The sequence below is a fragment of the Lactuca saligna genome, chromosome 8 (assembly GCF_052625555.1).
Source record: "Lactuca saligna cultivar CGN05327 chromosome 8, ASM5262555v1, whole genome shotgun sequence".
In the NCBI taxonomy this organism is placed as follows: Eukaryota; Viridiplantae; Streptophyta; class Magnoliopsida; order Asterales; family Asteraceae; genus Lactuca; species Lactuca saligna.
The window spans coordinates 161,500,170-161,518,208 of NC_136424.1; the positions used below are offsets into that span (position 1 = coordinate 161,500,170).

Sequence of the window (18,039 nt, forward strand, 5' to 3'; positions counted from 1 at the left end):
AGTTAGTGATGAGATACGGGACCCTGACCACACTCACCTCCCTACGAGGAACATACAAGTATCACATAGACAACAAGTATAACTAAACATGCATACATTCGTCGAGTACCACTTGACATCGAACCGTAGTCCAGAAATCTACATATAAGCATTCCTCAGGCCCCCCCGACATCAGGCCGTAATCCGAAAACATAAAAACATTCCTCAGGCATTGCCTGGCATTAGACCCTAGTCTGGAATACATACAATCATACATACGGGCCGACATTGGTGCTTTCGACCCGTTCAAACAGGAGGAAACTCACCTCAAACGTTGGATGATAATTGAAACGTCTCTGCTCGGAATCAACTCCACTCACTCCCTGAACTAAAAAACCCCTTAGATATCATTTCATGCTCATAACCCTTTAGGGTCAACTATGGTCAAAGTCAAATTCAACGCTCCAAGTTGACTCAACTCGTCGAGTTTACTCCTCAACTCGCCGAGTTCCCATAAATCACAGAATCGTGAAATTGCGATCCAACTCGTCGAGTTCCTTCTTTTCAATAAAATCAGGATACCTCAAATCAACTTGTCGATTTCCTCCATGAACTCGTCGAGTTCTTCAGTCTGTTAACCCCTCCTTAATGCATTATCCTTTATCCTTCATATCTAAACCCTATACTTCATATCTCGACTGGAAATGCCTTTGGAAGGTTAAAGTTTCTAACTTTACCCATTAATACCCCTCCTAAAGGTATTAAGCTCAACTCTAAACCCCCCATTAGGCTTAAATCTAAATCCAAATGCCATCAATTTCAAGATAGAACATAAGAACATAGATCTAGACCTTAGAGACTAGATAATCATGTATAGTCTCTAGCTGTAATGACCCAAAAATCAAGGGTAAAAATTTCATTTTTTTATAGTCAAAGCATAGATATCATTTAATTCAACATTCCAAATCATTTCTAATTAAAAACATTTATCAGAGTTCATCCCAAAGTCACATATTGCAGAAAACACGGGTGTGTGCGCTGCGATCAAGCTAAGCCCTTCCATTCCAAACCAATGATACCTGAAACCATAAACAAACTGTAAGCACGGAGCTTAGTGAGTTCCCCATAGCATACCCCACATAATCCACATAATCCTCATAACCGTATAAACCATATCAAGCACATAGGCCATATCAATCACATAAGCCATCATGCAAACATATAAGGATGTCGTGGAAACCCTCCAAGGTCTTACTTCGGGTGCCATAGGAACCCCCTCATGGTCTTAGCCTACTGCCATTGGAACACCCCCCCCCCCTCTCATGGTCTTAACTAACTGTCATGTGAACCCTCACATGGTCTTAACTAACTTCCGTGGGAACCCCCGCATGGTCTTAACTAATCAACAGAAATGTCATACAACCCATATAAGCCATACATACAAACATATAAAGGTGACATGGAACTCTCCATGGTTTTACATCGGGTTCCATAGGAACCCCCATATGGTCTTAGCTGGAATGTCATACGAACCCTCACATGGTCTTATATCCAACTACCTCGGGAACCCCCCGGTCTTCCATGAAAGTATCACAAAGACAACTAGCATACCAAATACCACACAATCAACTAGCATACCACACCTAACTAATTGCCATGGGAACCCCCACATGGTCTTCACATAAATCCATAATGTATTGGTAACATATCCACAATAATCATTACAACTAGATAAATGTGTCGACCTTGGTGCCTTCGACCCATTGGTATGGTGAGGAGACTCACCCCACACTGTTGAAGTCCCGCGAATAAAACTCTAGTAGCTGGATGACAGATTCCCTAACTATCAACATCAAAACAACACCCAATTAACCATTTGGGTTTCAATGCATAACCATAAATCCACACTTGGGGTAAAAGGACCATTTTACGCCTAACCTAGCTTGGTCCAAGACCAAACCCAAACTCACACTCTGAAGGCCTAAAAGCCAAATAATCAACCGTGGCCTAACATATGGCCCGATTTTCTAAATTGGGCCCAAACCTCTACATGGTCTTACCTTAAGCCCCAACCATTTATTCTAGTCCAACCACTTGGCATTATAATCATTAAGGCCCAGTTATGGCCCAGCTATTGCCCAATTTTACAAATTGGGCCCAAGCCTTTCCAATGGGCCTTATCCTAAAGCCCAATAATTTCCTTAGTCCATAAACATGTTCCTAATTGGCCCACGAAGGCCCACAACAACTTAGTCCAATAAATGTCCCAACAAGAACCCAAACCTAATTAGGAATTTTCACATAAAATGATGATTATGGTTAAGTGTTCTTACTTAACCCATTAAGGACTTAATCCATTAAGTCCATTAGTCCACTAGGCCATTCATACAATGTAGTCGGACATAATTCAAAATTCCAATTTAATAGTCCAAACGTGGGTCCCAACAAATCCCAAACTAACATTTCCAAAATTAGGGTTTTCTAAACCCTAATTGGGGTTTCCAACCCAATCACAAGCTCGTAAGTCCAAGATTAAGCTATTGGGCCGATTAGGGTTTCACTATGTCGAGCACCACCCACTACCACCTCGGGCAATGGTGGTCGGTGGCGGCTAACGGTGGTGGTGGTTATGATTCTCGGCCAAAATAAAGACAAAAGTACCCCAAGAATGGATCTACACACACACATAAACACACAACCACCGAAGATGGTGGCTAGTGGCGGAAAAACGGTGGCAGCCACCACCTCAAGGTGGTGGTGGTGGTAGGTTTTCTACCCAAATAACGTGCATGCTACATCATGAATACCGACATAAATATCAATACTCGAAGATGTGCACACTCAACCACCACCTAGGCGGCTAACGTCGTTGGAAATGGACGAAAACAACGCCCCAAGGGCCACCGGCGACTATAATGACGATTTCGGCATCATACCCACAAAGAAGAACGAGAGAGAGAGAGAGAGAGAGAGAAAGATAGAGAGAGAGAGAGAAAGAATGTAGGTTGTGGTTTACCTTAAAAATGGCTGCCTATTTGCTCTCGACCCACGCATAACGAACCCAGCTTCGAACTCCCATCTCGGTGGCTCTTCCGACTGGTCATGACGTCCGCATCAACGTTGTGGTGGCGCTCATCGACAAGGCAGCAGATGGCAGACGGACACGACACTGTGGCAGCGGATGAGAGGGATTACATGGTGGTGGCGGCTGTAGATGTTGTTAGGGCTAGGGTTCGCATCTTCCAAACGAGAGGGAAAAAGAGATACGGGGTTAATCCCGTGTTACATTTCAACCCTTTTTCAATTTTTCCAAAATATGTCCCTCCTCACAAGTTCTTTTTTCAACTTAACCCTAATAGTTAACTTAACCCTAATAGTTACCAAACAGCCCCCAGATTCTAAAATTTATTACAACTCGAGTCCAAATATTTCCAATTAACTCTCAATTCCAAAATCATGACGTTTAACTCCCCGAAGCCAACACTTTGCTAAATTATTATTGATTTTGGCTACAATAATATAAAATAAAATATAATTTACATCTCAAGGTTTTAGAATTTATTATTTATTTACTAATTTTATTTAACTTCAAACGGAATGTTACACAAGCTTTCTCTACATGCATGGCCATTATAAGCTTAAAAGGACAAAATGGTTGTCTAAAGGTTGCATGGGACTTCCATGACCATAAAGTTGGAACCTTTACGCCATGAAAGTCCTTCAAGACTCTAGATCTGAAGTGTTTTCCATTTGGGATGTCCAACTCTCAAGAACCATATCAATTGGACAAAAAACAAGCAAAATAACCCCTAAAAGGAGATCTAAACAACTACAAAACAAGGTTCAAGCTTTATACCAGCAAAATGTCATGGATGAGGCAAGGGTTCTTGATCTACAAACTCCTTTTGCATCCCCAAGCCTTTCCTTCTTCCAATGGATTCAATGCACACACTAAAACACTTAGAATGGCTCATAAACACTCACAATAACAATAGGGTTTCGAGATTTAGGGTTTGGGACATGGAGGCAGGAAATGAGGCCAACATGAAAGGCTTAAGATGCTTAAATAAGGTGCAAACCCCGGAATTAGGGTTTCCCAAACCCCATCCAACTCGTCGAGTTGTGCCTCTCCAACTCGTCGAGTTGATTCTCAAATACACGTTGAGTTCTTCCCATTGGACTCGACGAGTTAGCCTTATAGATGTTGAATTTTTTTTCCTTGTTTGGCCTTCTAGATTCTCGGTGTTACAACTCTCTTCCACTTAAACTAGACTTCATCCTCGAAGTCCTTTACAATCACCTTGAAAGCAGCTCACACACCAAGCCCGCAACTCCTTTTATTTGCTTGAACCCACTGATGTTTCCTACAAGTACTAACATCCGCCATCCTAAGGGGTACAATCATCGCCCCGCATAATCATTGGCTTTCCTAAGGCAAATGAACCCTACTAACAAGACCTTATCCTTATCCTAGGAAAGATAAATTATCCGTTTAGGGCACAAAACCACTTTTACCTTTCCGAAACTAGAATCCTTACATTAGTCTGACTCCGCGACGGACCACTCATATCGAAATCGAACCATATAGATTCTTTGCATGTATCTAACCCACAATCACTTCTCATTCTTGATTATCTCGATGGTACTATCAGGAACAAAATCATTGCCCATAATGATTGTAGAATACTTATACTTGACAGAAGGCTTAGATAATCCTTCGAGAAGAAGATTCATCCTTGCAACGGTTAGACTCAGACGAGAGCTACACAACAAGGTCAAATCAATTACTCTGCGATTATTTAATTCAACTGTAAGTGTCTTAGCACTTCGATCTGCAAGCTACTCCACACACAAGAATCCTTACATCGCTACTTTTTCCTGAACATCACGTTGCCTCTTATCCACTTTCCGAATGATCCGAGACCTCCTGGATCCCAACTTATCTGCCAACTATCTGGAATACCGGATTCCCACCCGGTTTCTGAGCCAGTGAACACTCTCTTAGTCCCCCCGATTCTCGAAGAAAACTCCGACTATCGAAACTACTCTATCCACATTGCTACTCTTGGCTCTATAAATCCTGAGATCCCCGATCCCATACCTTGACCCAACGGTCTCTGCTAGGTCCCACCTGCCTTGCGATAAGCATAATGGCCTCGCCTACAGGTCTCACACTAACTTTATCATGGAACGGACTTTCCCACAGGTCCCACCTATATAGGGATACACAGGTCCAACTCCACCTTGAATCCCATCGGCCTATCCTTTCCTGATTTTGATCCTGCTATGGCCTTTTTCATGACCTCATGAACTGACCCTCCCTGGTCTAATTTATCTGAATGGATCTGTAAATGCTACGGCTTATTCTGCAGTCTAACAACACTCTCCCACACTATCTTACCGCATGAAGAATGTTATGGCTGCCCCGCAGTCGTACTATACTTCCTACATTATCTGGCTGTTGGTGAATGCTACGTTTATCTCATAGTCTTACAACACTTTCCATGCTAACTCAACTGTTGACCATGGTCTTACCGCTGATTACCAATCCGAACACATCCAAAGTCGAGCGCTCACATGGTCTAGCATCTTGACTGAGCTCGCGTCCTGACGTGAATTCCTAACCTGATTCCCCAATACCAGCTATTAAACACCAAGAAGACGCGAAATCAACGTTTGGGAAGTTTCCCAAACTCCCGAATCACACACTTCTCGAAGCAAACTACCATTTGGGCCGTCTTCCTCCCAAACGGGAATGCGAAATCATCCTAGTTTCGCACTTACTTCCGTTCATAGATACCTAAACAATTCTCCCCCACTTTGATTCAACTATCATTTCACAGCACACAAGATTGGAAGGATTCCCAATCCTTCTTACCATCCAACGATCAATTTGTTGGAAACCAACGCTTACCACTGTTAGTGTTCTAAAACTAACCAACACTAAAGCAGTACAACTCCTGAAGACTAACGGAACACCTCTTGAGCTCCAATCACACTTGCTACAGCTACCACATCCTGGGAACCCACTATATATGGAGACGATCTCGAACCACTACTCTAAGTTTCATGGTATGCAGATGGCATATAACCTGAGCATAAGCAAAAATATAACTCCAATATACACTTACTCATATCGATGCAAGACAATAGCAATAAAATCATAAATAAAATCATAATTCATTGTACACATAAAATCACATACTTTTACACTCCCGAACTTACCAGGAGTATTGAGTATTATTAGGAATAGTATTGAATCTAACACAACTTTTCAACCTTATTTTAAGAAGTTATTTAGATTAAGGTTAGTGAAGTTAGGTCTAGTTAAATAACTTGTTTTGACTAGATAAATTGACAAAAGTTAGGTTTATTAATATTGCTAGTACCAACTTAGGTTAAAAAATGTCTAAATGTCAAGTCATGATCAATTGCATATAGTTGAAATGAATACAAAACCAGAATTATCTCATATATGATTTTCTTCAAAACTTATAGCTTTAGTTTATTTTATTGCAAGTTAATTTTAATCTTCTTTTGTGGTTAAGTGAAAATACCCCTATTTTATTTTATTTTACTTTTTAATTTTATTTCAATTTAATATACCTTGTGCCAAAGAGGTATAAGTTAATTGTTTTGTATCCCTATAAATTCGATACCTATTTTAGCTATGCTGTCTTTTAGTATAACTAGTTTCCTTTTTTAAACCTTTAATTATTTGTTGGTTTGACGATCTAATATAATGAAATAAGTAATTTAGGGTTTCTCATTAAACAATGTTTAAAAAGAAATTAAATGACATAAACGAACGACTGAAAATCGAATCTTCTCTTTAATACCTTTAATTATTTGTTGGTTTGACGATCTAATATAATGAAATAAGTAATTTAGGGTTTCTCATTAAACAATGTTTAAAAAGAAATTAAATGACATAAACGAACGACTGAAAATCGAATCTTCTCTTTAATACCATGTACAAATTCATAAACTTAACCACTTGGGTTGTAGTGACTTGGTAAGGCATGTGGAAGATATGGTGGATAACCTATTGACTCATGTTCAAATCCTGGCACCACTCAGCACTTGTGGCTATGGAGGTTCGCCTGCAGTGACTCCAGGGCGTGAGGCAAAGCTTTATGTTTGCAGCAGGGGATTAGTCGGTGCGCGAAAGCTGGCCCGGAAACCCTCGTTAGGGAAGTTCCCTTTCCAAAAAAAAAAATCATAAACTCAACCTTCAAAATATTTTAACAACACTGAAACATAAACCACTTTACATATACTTCTTTTTTCTCAAATCAAAACAACTTTTAACATATAACATAAAATAGTCAACAAAGAACTGAAAATGTTTTGTAAATTCAACAAATCAATGTGAAACCCTAGGTACAAGAACCCTAAATCTCTAAATTGAACGAGAGACGAAGATGAAATCTATGACTCAAATTTATGACCAATTGGCATTATTAGTTCATTATATACTATTGGTAGTTACATCCAACTCCCCATATTTTACACATCAACAACTTTTGCCCGTATACGTTATGCATCCTACCACCTCATTAGTTTCGTTGCGATTGATATGTTTAGGGATGAGATAAAATAAAAGATCTATATTCGAGGCTTGCCAAACAATGTGAAGGTTTCTCGAGATGTAATTTCCCTTAAATAGAGGGTTATTTTCTTACCACTTAGTTCCACGGTCCTAATAGTTTTGGATTAAAGTGTTTAAGATCATAACTAAATTGGTATAAACTTGAAAAATATAAGCAAAGTCCTTTTGGGTTGCCCCCATAACCAGAAATAGCTATAAATGATATTAGGAAATAGAGAAATGTTTTGTTAATATATGTTAATTGGGAATAGATAATTAACATATAATTTTTTATGTGATTAAAAATTTAACATGAGATCAATAGTTAAATAATTTATTTGTTAATTTATATGGTTAAAAATTAATAATAAATCAATTAGAATTAATTAATTATTAATATAAATTAGGGAAAATGACTCTTGAGGGTAATTAACTTTTGCGTTTGTACTCATTTGGTCCCTTTTTTTTTTTTTTTTTTTTTTTTTGTATTCAGTATACCATCGAACTTGTTGTTAGTGTTTACCATAGCCCTTTTGACCGACTTTTGACCTGTGATAGCCAGTCAAAGGGTTATGGTGAACACAAACAACAAGTTCGATGGTATATTGAGTACAAAAAAAGGAAATGGACCAAATGAGAACAAACGCAACAATTGGTTACCCTCCTGATTCATTTTCTCTTTACTCATTTACAACAAATCCCACATCATCTCCTACTAATATTAATGACTTTATGAGATTCATTCTCGCTTCTCTTCAAAACATAACCTACGAAAGGACATTATTCATACATGTACAACTTTGTAATACACTTGAATATTTATTAGGGGAATCTTGAATAAGTAGGCGCATTTCATGACTACATTTACATTTGCAATCAAATGATTTATCGTATCATGGATTCTAGACAAGTCTACAAACGAGTGGAATCACAAGTGCTGTGATTTTGGAGTTTACTTAGCTTTAAGATCGAACTCATGGGATAAGATACAACATCAATATGTACAATATCATGCTGCTTTTGTAGACACATCACCATAATATTGTACATATTGATGTTTTATCTTATCCCATGAGTTCGATCTTAAAGCTAAGTAAACTCAAAAATCATAGCACTTGTGATTCCACTCGTTTGTAGACTTGTCTAGAATCCATGATACAATAAATCATTTGATTAGAAATGTAAATGTAGTCATGAAATGCGCCTGCTTAGTCAAGATTCCCCTAATAAATATTCAAGTGTATTACAAAGTTGTACATGTATGAATAATGTCCTTTCGTAGGTTATGTTTTGAAGAGAAGCGAGAATGAATCTCATAAAGTCATTAATATTAGTAGGAGATGATGTGGGATTTGTTGTAAATGAGTAAAGAGAAAATGAATCAGGAGGGTAACCAACTGTTGCGTTTGTTCTCATTTGGTCCCTTTCCTTTTTTTTTGTACTCAATATACCATCGAACTTGTTGTTTGTGTTCACCATAACCCTTTGACCGACTATCACAGGTCAAAAGCCGGTCAAAAGGGCTATGGTAAACACCAACAACAAGTTCGATGGTATATTGAATACAAAAAAAAAAGGGACCAAATGAGTACAAACGCAAAAGTTAATTACCCTCAAGAGTCATTTTCCCTATAAATTAATCTAAAATTAATTTAAGATTAATTGGAATTAATTAAAGGTGCAATGGATTAATTGTAATTGTTTAATAGTTGAAAAAAAAGCAATTATAGAATCATCCAAGGGGTGAACGAAATTAGGAGTCTTTCTAGGGTTTCTGAAAGTTTCGTGGTTGCATAAAAAGAAAAGGATTTGAATTAGGATTAAATATATTATTTAATAAATTTAGATTCTGCTTTGCTTGCAAGTTACCTAAAATATAAATAGGATCTCAAGGCCATAAATTTTCATTCATGACATTCCTAAGAGTATTCAGAACGAAACTCCTTCTTCTCCCTCTCTCTCCTCTTCATTTTAGGTTTTCTAGGGTTTTAGGTGTGAGATATCAAAGGCACGAGATTTCTGGTGCGTACTTTCTAGAGTTTGTTCAAGAAGGGTTTTATTGATTATTTATAACAATAATCAAAAGGTGTGTAAACCCTAATCGTTTTGTGAATTTCAAAAATAGCAGAGTATTCCAAGAGTTCTTGATGTTTAATTGTTTGTTGCAATCAATAAATAAAACTTAGATCCAATAGATTGCATGTGAACTTATGGTTAAGTTTTTCTGCCACATATTTTGTAACCTATAAAACCTATCAAATAGGTCGTTAAGTACGTGATCTAGCACTCATATAATGGGCTTAAGGTTGTTATGTATGGGTCGGCAGGTTATTCGTGTTATATGGTATCACTTTTTAGGGTTTGGGATAAGACATTAATTACAAGAAGCAATGGATGGGATTTATCATGCTTGAAAATGTGTTTATGCGTATATGATTGAGCTCACTAAGACCTTCAAATAAGGTGATAACTATGAGATTCACTAACAACAATTTAATAGAATTTTAAATTGTTAATAAATCAAAAAGGAAGGGTATATTGGTCTTTTTCTAACTATTTAGTGTCAATCTAGTAACTTGTTGACATGAATGACCAAAGATGCAACAAAAATGAACCACAAGGATAATACGAGGAAAAAAATAATTTTACGGATAATATCCATAACGTTTGACATAACTTATAGATGATGAATATAGTTTAGCCATAAACTGATTAATAATAGTGAATTGTGGCCATGCACAGATTGTCTCATCCCATTTCATGGCGGCTAAACACTAAGGGCTTGTTTGTAATGGAACATTTGAGAGTGTTTGGGACCTTCTAGCGTTTGACAAAACACTCCATTTTGAACAAAAAAAACCTCGTTTGGCACTACAAACTTTTAGCGTTTATTTTAAACAAAACTCTTCAAATCTAAAAGCTACATCATGTAGCGTTTAACAAAACACTACTAACTACACGCTATCCGCTAGCAACTAGTTTTGTCGAACATGTCCTAAAAGAAAAAGAGATGTCATTAAGAATGAAGGTACACACAAAATCAACAAAGATACACTAAAGGATCCTAATAATGTTAGTAAACTTACTAGCAAAGGAAAAAAAATGGCGAAGTTAAATAAGAATATTGTAGTACCAGTATTAATTATAAAACCATCTATATCGCATTTTCAAATGGTCTTGCAAATGAGTTATATGTTGTCATGTATGCATGTATGCAGTCTTGCAAGTTTAGAAAGATTTGCAATGTAGGACCCACTCCTTATATATATATATATATATATATATATATATATATATATATATATATATATATATATATATATATATATATATATATATATATATATATTAATTTTTAAAATATATATTTTAAAATATATAAAATAGTTTATTAATTTTTAGTGGGGACCATTTTAAAAATATATATTAATATTATATTCATGTGAGTTAAGTTATATCAAATTTAACAATACCACCGGTGTGGATGCTCCAAATTGACGATGATGATTGATGAAGCAAATGTCATTTTACACATTTATGTAACTATATTTTTGTAAGTGCACATTTATGATGAAGCAAATGACATATGACACATTTATGCAACTTTACTTTTTTACAATTAGTATTAATGTAACTTTATTTTTGTTAAATAAGATTAGTATTCATGTAACTTTAATTTTTTCTGTGCTTTAAACTCCACATTACCGTCTTCACCTCACTCAGCGATGGTTAAAAAGGGTTCTCGGCTGTCCACAACCCCAAGACATTGATGGTTGATCCATTAAAATACTTGAGTATTTTAAAGCCAGTCTCAAAACGTCGTGCATGATAATTGGTATCATGGTTTCTCAAACTCTATTGTAAGAGTAGAGTAGACACGGATCCAACATGATAATCTTGAATGATGTCACACAAACTAAGAAAGTGTGACTATTTAACTACACATTTTGCAAAAAAGAAAATTTCTAAAATCGTAGCAACGTTTAATGAATAACTTCGTATCTTCATATTTCATTTTAAGAAAAAAAAATTCCATTATGATAAAAATTCAAAAAATACAAGAATTAAAAGAACAGAAATTTCAACAATAAATTGCAAACAAAATAAATGAGAGCATAGTGAAGTGAGGAAATCATAGGATTTACTTAAAAATGAAACAAAATCCGAATGTTTGTTGATTACAAATACACAATATTTCACACTAAAACACATGTAACTCTCTCTCCTCTATTATCATCGACCAAACAAAAACAAGAATTATACACAACACCACCATCACCATAACTGTTCTTCCCGTGAACCAAGTAGAAAAAAAAAAAAAAAAAAAAAGAAACATGGGGTTTATGATATGCAATGCATATAAGCAAGCAACCTATCAACACCACCAACCGCCATTGCCATTCCTCCTCTGCCGCCAAATTTACAAGTACCGATGGCGGCAGTCCGGTGGCAAAGTTTGAAATATGGTGGGGCCGGAAAACAACGAACCACCACGAACCTCCTGTACACTACCGTATGTTGTTGGAAGAATTATATCCGTCTTTTTAGGCCAATTAGTTGATTTATATATCATTCACATGGCCTAAATGAAAAGGAGAATCATGGATATTTTACATTTTCTTATAAAATTCCATTCAAAACTTTCTGATAGTAATCATATTGACGTGTTCTCCATGCATCTAAGCTGCTGCTAATCAGGGAAAGCACCAAGGATACACATTGCTGCAAAAAAAAAAAAAAATACATATATATATTAGCGATCAAGTTAAGAAATTTGCAAATATAAATAAAAGAAGAAATGAAAGTTGAAAAAAATAAAAAGTAGAAAGAAACCTCTTCTGGCAAACTTAAGTGGAATCGTTTTCTTAAGTTCTGTATTGTCCTTGGACCACCTTTGAAACAAGGAAAACCAGAGTCCTGATGCAAAAAGATACAAATTTTTCAAACCTTACAAGTTATATATATTATAATTTTTAATAAATAATATAATATAACTCAATCAATTATCCACTCAATTAATGATTAAATTGAGATGACATTATTACCTGCAACATCTCAACAAGTAGAATTATCCGCTCTGCATGCTTACGACATGTTAGGAAGCCTTGAATGCACAAAACCTAAATTCATAACATTGTGTCAAGTGTCAACAACATATCTCATCTGTCGAAAAAAAAAAAACTCAACAAACAAACAAATAGTCAAATACACTATTTTAATGTATATTTATTATAAGGGTATTATCTATATACCTACCTTGAAGTAGTCAAAAAACTCGCTTGGAACTCCCTCGGCATCCGAATCCATAACCTAAATCACAAATAGAAATAGGAAAGGGGTTTAGGGTTCATTTCTAAAACATATCTCAATGTAATGTAATGTATTACTTGCCTCAAGAAGTTCACGGGTTAACTTGAAAGGTGCACTCTCAAAATTAACACCACCAGGTGAATTGGAGAGCATGAACCCAAAGTCAATGTGTATAATGTGGCCTTCTTCATCTAGCAATAGGTTCCCATTGTGCCTATCTTTCACCTACCCCAAAATGATAACAAAATAACTATCTATCTTTTATCAATATCATATTGTTGATTGTTTGAGTGTAGAGAAATGAATACAATACCTGTAACAGATAGCAAACCAGGGAGTATCCAGCCATACTTTCCACAAAGTTCCTCTACATTTACATTACAACAAAAATTCATCATTAGAAATAGAATCCACAACCCCTAATGAGGGTGTTTGTGTTTGTGTTTTAAGAGCATTTAAATACCTGTGCAAGCTTATAACTTGATGAATTTTCTTGATATTTGGCTACGAAAAAGTCACGCAAGCTCGTGATATTGGGGAATCTACTTTTGATAGAGTGAATTGATGCCTACAATAAACCCAAGTGGAGTAAATTTTAGAGATCATTATATTTCAAACCAAAAAAAAGAAAAAGAAAAAAAAAAAATGGATGAAATATTGTACAGTGTCTGGAATTGTTTCAATTAGAGCTGTGTAAGATGATGTGACAAGAACTTCATAAGGGCGTAGCCACAGAGGTAGTCCAGCTTCTTGGAATATGTCTACCATTATAACAAACAATCCATCAATTTTCCAACAATATCCAATAAAAACAAGAGATAAATGCAATGTACATTCACTTTCACTCTATATCTGGTGTTCCTCAACTTTAACTTTGTATTTATCTTCTTCGCAAGAAATTTGTTTGAGGCAATACATTACATGATCGTGTTTTAGGAATGACATAAATTTTCATATGAATTTTATTGTATTATATATAAATCATAAAGAACAAACATACCATAAAAGTGAGAAATCAGCTGCACTGCAAGATGTTCCTGCCTACAATCATCCCCACTTTTCACAATAACCTAAAAGTAAATAAACAATAACATATAAAAGATCAACACCAGACACAATATAAACAATAAATGATTGCTACATAATCAGATGTAAAAGTAAAACTTACTGAGCACAGATCCCAACCAGGAAGTTTTCCATATACTGAAGCCTCACGTATTCTATCTTTCTTTGTTTCCCAAAGTTCACCAGACAATGCATCACCTGCCTTTGGAGTTGCACCATCTACATCCTATTTCCAAAAAAAAAAAAAAAAACATGTTTCAGAGAAATCACAATCACATTAAAATATGTTCATCATTTGCTAAAGCTCACCTTCGGTTGTGCATTTGATGAAGTTTGACCAGACCCTTTTACAGGGAGTCCAGCAGGTGCTTCTCCTTTCAATGCAGCAGCCTGCATAAAGTATAAACAAACTTAGGTTTCAAAGTTAATAAAATTTCCAACAAAAAGAAGAAGAAAATAATGCACCTTCACTTCCTCAAAAGCTAAATTACTCGGAACACGGCGGTGTTCCCTCCTTCGTGGTGGTTCTTGAACCTCAATGTCATCCATTTTGACTCCAGAATCTGCAGTCAACACTACTCTCACCCATTCTAAATCATCTCCATTTGCACAACCTCTACCTTCACAATGATGAATGTCAGATATCTCAAAGCTGTTTGAATTTGAGCATCGAGGCGATGGGTTCTCCACTACAAGGCTCACATTAACAAACTTTGCTTTTGAGTCCCACAGTTGACCCATTGCTTGGTCAATTGCATCAGAAGCAGATTGTGACATTCTATCATAACTAGAGTGGTAAAGATCATGTCCATTTGATAAAGGGTAGGCCCATGGAGGAGGTTTTGGTAAAAATGCATCTCCATTAGCCAATGGAATTCCACCCTTTGAGAGCTTTTGAGAAGTGGAGTTGTCTTTCACAATGCTCACAGTTTCACTTTTCAATACTTCAACACATATTAGGTATGGTGCCTTTTCCCTTGAATTAAGAAGAACAGCTTCATCTTCTGGTATGTGAACCACACGATACATTCCCTTCCCCATGGGAAAGCACACACCTACCATGTAACAAAAAGTAAACTAAAAATTAGACATGTGTACAACATTATATTCAGTGTGTGTGTGAGAGAGAGAGAGAGAAAGAGAGAGACCTCCACTAGTTTGAGCTGCAGAAACATGCGTATTGATCTCCGTGAGTGACTACAAACACAGGAATCAAAGATTCCGAGGCTCAGTAAATACACAATATAGTGTTCATTCACACAGACAATAAAGCAGAAAGCAGTTATATAGGCAATAGAGCATGAATCAGGAACTAACAATAAGGCTCAAAGAGAAAAGGGGGGAAAAAGCAAACAGGTAAGAGAAAGAACAACCTCACAAAGTGCACTTTTGCGATCTTCAACTGGAAAAACATCTACTAGACCATATGAAGTTTCACATAAGGAGTGAACAAAGTCAAGGGACTCATGATATGTTCCTTTACGAAACTGTGATGCAGTAGGCAAAGGGGGCTTATGATTGGAATTCTCAGTCTTTTGCTTTGATGGGCCACCATTCTTCTGCCAAAAGAAACATTATTAAAAAGAACACCAACAAGACAAAAAAAAAATAGTAATCTTGGAATTATGTATTAACCTCTTTGTTCTTCTTTGATCCATAAAGCTCTGAATCTTCAACAGAACGATCTCGATCTCTGAACAACTTTCTGAAAAAGATCTCGGTTCCTGGACTGCTTTCAAGCCCACCACCATTAATGCTTTCATTTGGAACTGCAGTTTTGTTATCATCAGATTGCATACGAAATAGCCTGCGAAACAAGGGAACATCTGCAGAATCTTCTTCCACACCATTTGCATGTCCTTTGCCTTCATCATTACCAGATTCATCTTTCTTGTCTTCAAATTTTTCTTTAAATATTTTCCGAAAGAACGACCCTTCTTTCTCATCATCTTCAATGGAATTAGTTACTTTTTCTTCTTCTTCACTTTTATCCCTGAAAAGCTTCCGGAAGAACCCGTCTTTATCATCTCCTTCAGCAGATTTTGAAACATTCTTTTCCTCCAAATCGCCTTTACTGTTATCACGAAACAACCGTTTAAAAAACTTATCCGAACCTGATGTCGCTTCATCTTCATCTTTACTATCTTTCAGAAGCCTACGGAAAAATCCATCCTTCTCCTTGTCCTCATCATCTCTCTCTTCATCTTTAGAGTCTCTTAAAAGCCTCTTGAAGAAACCATCTTTGTCTGGTTCATCATCATCTTTACTCTCTCTTAAAAGCCTTTTAAAGAAACCATCTTTGTCTGGTTCATCTTCATCTTTACCATCTCTTAAAAGTCTCTTGAAGAACCCATCCTTGTCAGGTTCCTCATCATCTTTATCAACGGATTTCCTAAAAAGCAAAGCATTTCGCACCTTTGGACTGGGAATAAATTTCTTAAATATCGTGTTGTCATCTGGTGAGGCCTTGCTGCTACCTTCATCCTGCAAAGGGTTTGCTCCAGGAGAGAATGAGAAAGTTTTTTGAGGTGGAGGAGATGTTGCTAATGATAGTAATCGTTGTTTTGATGATAGTAACCTAGTAAGAACTTGGTTTTTGCCAATGTTGTTGGTGGGCTCAGTATGTGGTTTAATCAAAGGTGTCCACTCTCCCATTATGGTAGCAGCAATCTGACACTTCTCTTGGATTCTACTGATCCCTTCATTATCATCAGCATCCTCAAGCTCTGCCATTAGGAACCATTGCACTTTCAGAGCTATCTTAAGTGATTTGGAGCATATATCAATAACGAACTTATCAAGTGATGGACTGGGCTTGTGAACAAGCATGTAACATATCTGAAACAAGTAGCTTTCAATGCCAGATAATGGGAGAGTGTACATCCTGTTACAGAGGTAATCCCTAACCCCAGGGTGATCATGTTTGTAGAGATAACTAACAGCAATCCACTCACAAAAGAAAGCAGAATCGAAGAATCTAATCAGCCACCCACTCTCTCCACCGCTCTCACTCAATAGATTGTTTCGTGTGATCTCCCTCGGCGACTCCTCCTCTGCGCGAGTCAAACCTAGAATTCTCACCACCATTATCAAATTAATACCATACTACTAAACCTAGTTGAGAAAACAGCATCCGATTCTAAACCCTAAAAACTTCAACTTCAATCAATTTCACTCTCACTCAAAATTCCGATTAAAACCCTTGAATGGAAGTTGTTTTCCAATCACTGCTGACCATGTATCAACCTATGCTACAGAATCTTGCTCCATACACTCCAAGATCAGAGATTTGGAGATGAATATTGAAACAAAAACCACAAAAACTGAAATCAAGGAGATCTGATGAACAATCTTACAAAAGAAGTTGCTTATGCTGCAGATTAGGAAAATGAGCTCGTGGTCTGCTGTGTTAAGGCAATCGTTGAAGTTGCTTCCGTCGTCTCCGTCGGCCACAGAGAACTGAAGAATGATTAAGCACAAAACTCCCGATGTGATTGCGTCCTGATTGTGTCACCTGTTCTTTACTATTAACTATTTTTATCAACTTTCTATTAGGTTGCAAATCATGCCAATAAATAAAATTAAACCCGTTAATCAATATTTATGTCGATACTTATATTTTTCTATATATCAACATTTATCGTATTAATTCGATTTTTTTTAATTATTAAATATAACATATAAATCTAAAAACATTTTCACTTCTTAAAAGTTTACTATTTACTTTTGTTTAATAAAACCTTTTAGCTAAATTATTTTTAATATTTTCAAAAGTTTTTTTTTATATATTAACTAATTTATTATTTATATATATTAAATGCTTTATAAGGTGCCCTTACATGATTTAATATTTTCTTAAAAATATGTCACATTCAAAAATATTTTTATTTGAAGAGAATATGTTTTTTCCTCTATAGACATATAATGTCACAAACAACTAAAACTAAAAAAAAAATAACCATAATGTTTTATAATTATAGCATACTGACATTTTGTATATGTGGTTGGATTTGCAAGTGTATGTTTTAATATGTCAAGTAACTAATTTCTCAAAATAGAATTTAAAATGTGAGTGAAACAATTTATTATTTTGG

The 18,039-nt window shown here is 36.1% G+C and overlaps 1 protein-coding gene across 2 annotated transcripts; it reads right to left on the reverse strand.

Moving 5' to 3' along the window:
* Window positions 1-11,694: 11,694 nt before the first annotated feature.
* LOC145008502 (phosphatidylinositol 4-kinase beta 1-like) lies at window positions 11,695-17,480 on the reverse strand. 2 transcript variants are annotated; one of them, XM_078967095.1, is made up of 15 exons: window positions 15,581-17,480; window positions 15,319-15,501; window positions 15,094-15,142; window positions 14,411-15,000; window positions 14,255-14,335; window positions 14,049-14,171; window positions 13,881-13,950; window positions 13,544-13,641; window positions 13,344-13,448; window positions 13,194-13,247; window positions 12,962-13,105; window positions 12,827-12,880; window positions 12,616-12,690; window positions 12,404-12,487; window positions 11,695-12,292 (listed from the first exon to the last, which is right to left on the reverse strand). In XM_078967095.1, the coding sequence occupies exons 1-15, from the start codon at window positions 17,030-17,032 to the stop codon at window positions 12,191-12,193; spliced, it is 3,264 nt and encodes a 1,087-aa protein (XP_078823221.1). In that variant the 5' UTR covers window positions 17,033-17,480; the 3' UTR covers window positions 11,695-12,190. The 2 variants fall into 2 exon arrangements, with proteins under 2 accessions (XP_078823221.1, XP_078823219.1); XM_078967093.1 differs by having other exon boundaries at window positions 15,319-15,504.
* Window positions 17,481-18,039: the final 559 nt, after the last annotated feature.